General features: G+C 37.9%; 1 protein-coding gene across 1 annotated transcript in view; it reads right to left on the bottom strand.

Moving 5' to 3' along the window:
* Positions 1-5,302, bottom strand: part of Maoa (monoamine oxidase A) — a 68,647-nt gene that overhangs the window by 8,024 nt on the left and 55,321 nt on the right. The window contains exon 10 of the mRNA XM_008843181.3: positions 1,066-1,119. Within this exon, the coding sequence (XP_008841403.2) occupies positions 1,066-1,119 (54 nt within the window). The remainder of the gene's footprint in view (positions 1-1,065; positions 1,120-5,302) is intronic.

Here is a 5,302-nt window from a genome sequence, read left to right as displayed (position 1 = left end):
TTAAATGATGGCTAACAGATGTCACCATGTAAGTCTACATGTAAATTGTTGAGTTTATCCACTGGTTTATAAATCTGGCTACTCATCAGAATCACAAGAACATGTTGTTAAAAATACAAATACTCAGGCTCTACCTGAAACCTACTGAATATAATAAATAGGACTCAAGGAAAATATACTCTCCAAATATCTGTTGGGAGACTCTGATACAGTCAGTTTTGAGAACTACTGCTTTCATTAGTGATATATTCAGTAAAGGTTTTGCCTTCACGAACTTTAGAGAAGTTCAGCCAGTGTGTGGACTCAAAACCAAATGTCTACCTCCAGGCTGATATTTATTTTATTATTAATAAGACAGGAAGGTAGGAAATCCAAAAGAAAATGTCAAGCTTAGTATAGTATAAAAATTGAAAAAAAAATGGGTACATTATTGGCTACTCTCCAGTTTGTCACTAATTAGCTGCTATGATTTGAATGTATGTATCCCTCCAAAATTCCCACTTTTGGCCAATGGGATGGTTTAGTGGGTAAAGGTGCTTGCTATACAAGCCTGATGAATTGAGTTCAATCCCTGGAACCTAATAAAGGTAGAAAGAGAGAACGGATGGCCCGAGATTTGTCCTCTGACCATCACATGTTGTAGCAAGCATAAGCCCTCCCACGAATAATAAACAAAAATCAATTTTTTCCATGTTAGAATTTAATCCCCAAGGTGATAATATTAAGAGGTTACAGAAAGTGATTAAGTCATGAGGGCTCTGTGTAGCTTAAGTATTCTATGGTTACCTCTTTACAGAAAAATTTATGGTTACCTACCTATCTTACAGAAAAACCCTACCTCTTAATCACATAAAATAAACACAAATGTGTAAAATTAAATTAATATATGCACATATACACATGGAGAAGGACTTAACCAAGGAGGACACAGGAATCTATTTAAAAAGTTGGTTTGTTGAGGTTGAGAATTTTTGTGAAATATTACGCTTCTCTTGATGCTATACTGTACTGTTAGTACAACAAATGGAATGTAAAGTAAACCTTCATTGATTTTAAATTCTTTACCTTATTTCTTTATGTAGCTTAGCAAGTCGATCAGCTTTCCGGGCAAGTATGAAGCTGGAGAGAGAAGCCACATTTGAATGATATTTTATAGTCATTTATCTCATACATTACCAAGTACTTATTTGGCATTAATGGACTCTCCTAACCTTCCCCTTCCACTAGAGTAAATGCTACACTATCTTCAGGCTCTGTCTGTATCCAAAACTACTAGGCTATGAGTTCCTAAGTAACAGGTCATCTCTTGCTCAATATTTTACTTATAAAATTTTACTCAGTATTTGATATAATAGGAAATCAGATGTTGAACAAACTAATGTTGCACTACACAATTATCCTGACAACGACAAGATAGGACAAATATTAGTATGTTCCTGTAGTGAATGCCATGGTTCATCTCTCATCCTTTGCCCAAATGCCATTCATAACCAGCTCATTGATGAAACCGGCTCCAACAATCATATTCAGTAGCAGAGAACTGCCCGGGTCAAGGTCCTGCCCTTCCCAAGCAACAATTAGCAACCAATGATTGGGTTGAGGTAGATACCAAGGCCCATTCTTACATCTCAGTTTAGGACAACTGTGAAGGGCCACTCCCAACTCTCCCTCTAACTGATCTTGCTTCTTTCCCTCCCACATAGATGCTAATCCCTAGGGTTTGCCCCAATAAACTTCTTGCATCCTTGTGTCCATCTCTAAGTCAGCTTTCTTGGAAACTGACCAAGTAAAGTAACTCAGTAATGCTTAACTATAATCTATATGCTTCCCTTTAGTCAAAAGATTCTATTTATTATACCAATGTTATTAATTGAATGTCTATTTTAAAGAATTAAATATGACATGAAATACTTTATTATACTATTATTAGAAACAGAAATCTCACAAAAAATCATTGGGAGGGTTGGGGACATAGCTCAGTGGTAAAGAACTATATTAGTATATAGAAAGTTTTAGATTTGATCTCCAACATTCCCAATCTAAATGAGCTAAAGGATAATGAAATTATTTCTTTACTTAAAACATTTTAAAATAGTATTTATTTTGTTCTAGAGAGACCAAAGAGATAGGTAGATTGAGGCTGACAAGAGTTATTTCCTCCCTTCCTTATCCCAAAATTAAAGTGTTCTTCTATTTGACTGGCAACTCCTTTAGGGCTGTTATTAGACAATGTTCTCAGAAGCAAAGACACAAAGTATGCTAACACAGAATAGCATTCAGAGGCAACTGTGGACTATTTAAGTAAAGGTGCCAGCAGGAGGGGTACAGGAGGATGGGGGTGAGGAGTAGGGAAGATGGATCAGCAAAAAAAAAAAAAAAAAAGTACAAATATGCCAAAATGAAACCCATTACTTTATGTCTTATTTTTAAAAAACTAACAAAGTAAAAAAAATTGAACTACTCAATGTTATGAGATATAATCATCATTTTGATTGATTTAGAATCATCATTTATGGCTCAGTATTAACAGCCTTAGTTAAATTTTAGGTTTATGAAAGAACCAATAAGTTTAGACTTGTATACTCTTTTGAAAGAAAATCACCAATATCTTATAAAATATTAAATGATTAGTCAGCTCATCTTGCATGGTTTTTACAATACCTAATCCAAAAGACAGTGTTGGTTATTTCTGTTAAATCGCAAGTCAGGGCTGAACTAATTGTCTTAACTATGAACAAATATTGTTCAATTTTCTTTAGCCATTTACTGTGGAAATCAAACATACTGGGTTTGTGTTGGGGACATTTCATAGTTCGAAAGTACACAGTCCTTTCCAGTTTCTAAATGGTGATGGTTATTATAAACTCAGTGCTGGGCAATTATCACCTTTGTCTTTGAGGCTCTCGGGGCCAAATGCAAAGAGCAAAGTGTAGGTGATAGATCTAGAAGGTTTTCATTATAAAGAACAAAGTACAAAGTCAATGTGGTATCAATATGCCTGTAATGCTAGCAGTTTGGAGGTAGAGGCCAGAGAATCAAGAGTTCAAGGCCAGCCTCATCTACAAAACAAGTTGGAGGCCAGTCTGGGTTATATATGAGACCTTGTCTCAAAAAAACAGAAAAAAGGCCATCCCAGCCCTCAAGACTGCTAGGGTCAGGTAGCTCTGGGGTCATCCCAAACCTGTGAATTCTACCAGCCCAATGAGTTCCCTAACCCCAGCCCTCTGTGTTTGCCATCCCAGCTCTCAAGCCTGCTAGTCATCCCAGATCTGCAATTTTCCCCACCCTAGTGAGCTTCCTAACCCCAGCTTTTCTCACCCTGCCACCTCTGCTCTCAGTCCTACTCTGGTCGTGCAGCTGTGTGCTCACCTCAAACCTTTGAGTTCTCTATTCCCAGTAGTCCACTGCCTGTTCTGCTCCAGTTTTGCAGCACCAAGCATACCTGTGTGTCCTGCCACATCTGCAAGCTCTTTCACACCTGTCAGCTCCCCAATCCCAGCTTTCCCTGTCCACCCTTTCAGTGCCTGGATTTCACAGGTCCTGCAGCTTCCTGCATCCTCTAGACATATGAATATCCTGAAATCTGTGAGAACTCCGGTCCCAGTGTTCTCTTTCTGCCACCCCATACCCCTAGCTGGGGTCCTAAAGTCTTGGCAGTGGCCCAACTTGATCAAGTCTACAGAAATTACCTCCCCTCGCAGCCATCCGCACATTCCCAGGCACAGCTGGGGTTGTGCAGCCAGTATATCACCCAAGACAGACCCAGTCAAGAGTTATACTAACACATTTTCTTGGTTACCATCAACACAGATCTGTCTGCTAACATCCTCATGCAGCAGCTACTCAGCCCACCTTGCCTCTCCAGGACTACATGGAGTTTGTCCTGGAACTTCAGACTCAAAAGTTGTACCTATTCCTGGCTGAACTGAGACCACTTCTTACATCCCATTCATACATCAACACAAAGTGGCCCCAAGACTGAACAATAAGAACCCCTTAGCTGGGCTATAATCTGACAAGTTGGGGAAACAAAAAGATGCAAACGCCCACTCAACAAAGATGAGATCACCTATCCATAACAAGAAGCACCATCCCCCCCCAACACAAGTCCAGATGCTAGGTCTCATTAACCCCGCCCCGACAAAGATGAATAAAAAAGTTAACACATCTCCTCCAGAAATTAGCACCCCCACTGTAATGTTTCCTGCAAATGGTAACCTAGCTGATACACAAGACAATTATTTGAAAATAGCAATTATAAATATGTTCAAGGAACTTAAAGAGTATATGATAAGACTGAATGAAGACCATGAAAACATAAACAGTTGAATAAAATAACTAAAACAGTTCAAGATATGACTAGACCTCAATAGATGGACTTGCACTGGGGAATGTCTAGGGACACTGAGTTGATACACTGGGCCTTAACATGAATGACAGAGTATATGAGTTCCAGTAGGGGGCTATGGGAGGGTGCCAGTGGGGACTGGGGTATAAAGATGATTACCACTGTTTGAGATACTCTGTATAAAAACACAAAAATTCAATAAAAACAAATGAAAAAAAAAACCTAGGGAGACAAGAAAGGGTAATGGGGTAAATGTGATCAAATTGCACTATGTAGATGTATGAAAACATCATCATACATAATGAAACTCATTATTGTGTATAAATTAATATATACTAATAAAGAACATCTAAAAATATTTGAATTCAATAGAATCTCTGAAGAAAAGTCAAAGTCAAAGTAAAATAGAATTTGAAATGAAAAACTCAGGAACTCAAACAAAATCCTTAGAAGAAAGATTCAAAACTGGATTGGATCAAATGGAACAGAGAATACTAGATCTCAAAGACAAGGTTGAGGTAAATAGATCACCACTCAAAGAAAATGTCAAATCTAAAATAGCAGACCATCCCCTCACAGCCTGCCTCAACTGAATTGTGCCTGCTAATTGGTCAGCCATCTCATATATCAAGGTAACCATTGATATTTGCTATGTAGCAGATATTTGGAATGCAGATAAAGTTCAGAGACTCTGTGTTTGGAAGGCTTTACATGATAAACTAGTTCTCTTTCCGGAATGGTTGTGGACCTTCTGCCTCTAGACAAGGTTGGTTATTATATTGCTGGTCTAGCTGCTTTTTTCCCCTCTATCCTCAGAATGGGAGTTTTTTTTTTTTTAAATTTTCAAATTTTATTTTCAAGTTTTTTTTTATAGAAGCATTTCATTACAGCTTTAACATATTCAGTAACACATTCCAGAGCAAGGATACATCTCTTTCAAAGGTGGCTGTAAAT

The sequence above is a fragment of the Nannospalax galili genome, unplaced genomic scaffold, assembly GCF_000622305.1.
Source record: "Nannospalax galili isolate Female #2095 unplaced genomic scaffold, S.galili_v1.0 scaffold270, whole genome shotgun sequence".
NCBI classification, from domain to species: Eukaryota; Metazoa; Chordata; class Mammalia; order Rodentia; family Spalacidae; genus Nannospalax; species Nannospalax galili.
Note: the sequence above shows the minus strand (reverse complement) of the source record. Positions and strands in the feature narration are given on the sequence as shown.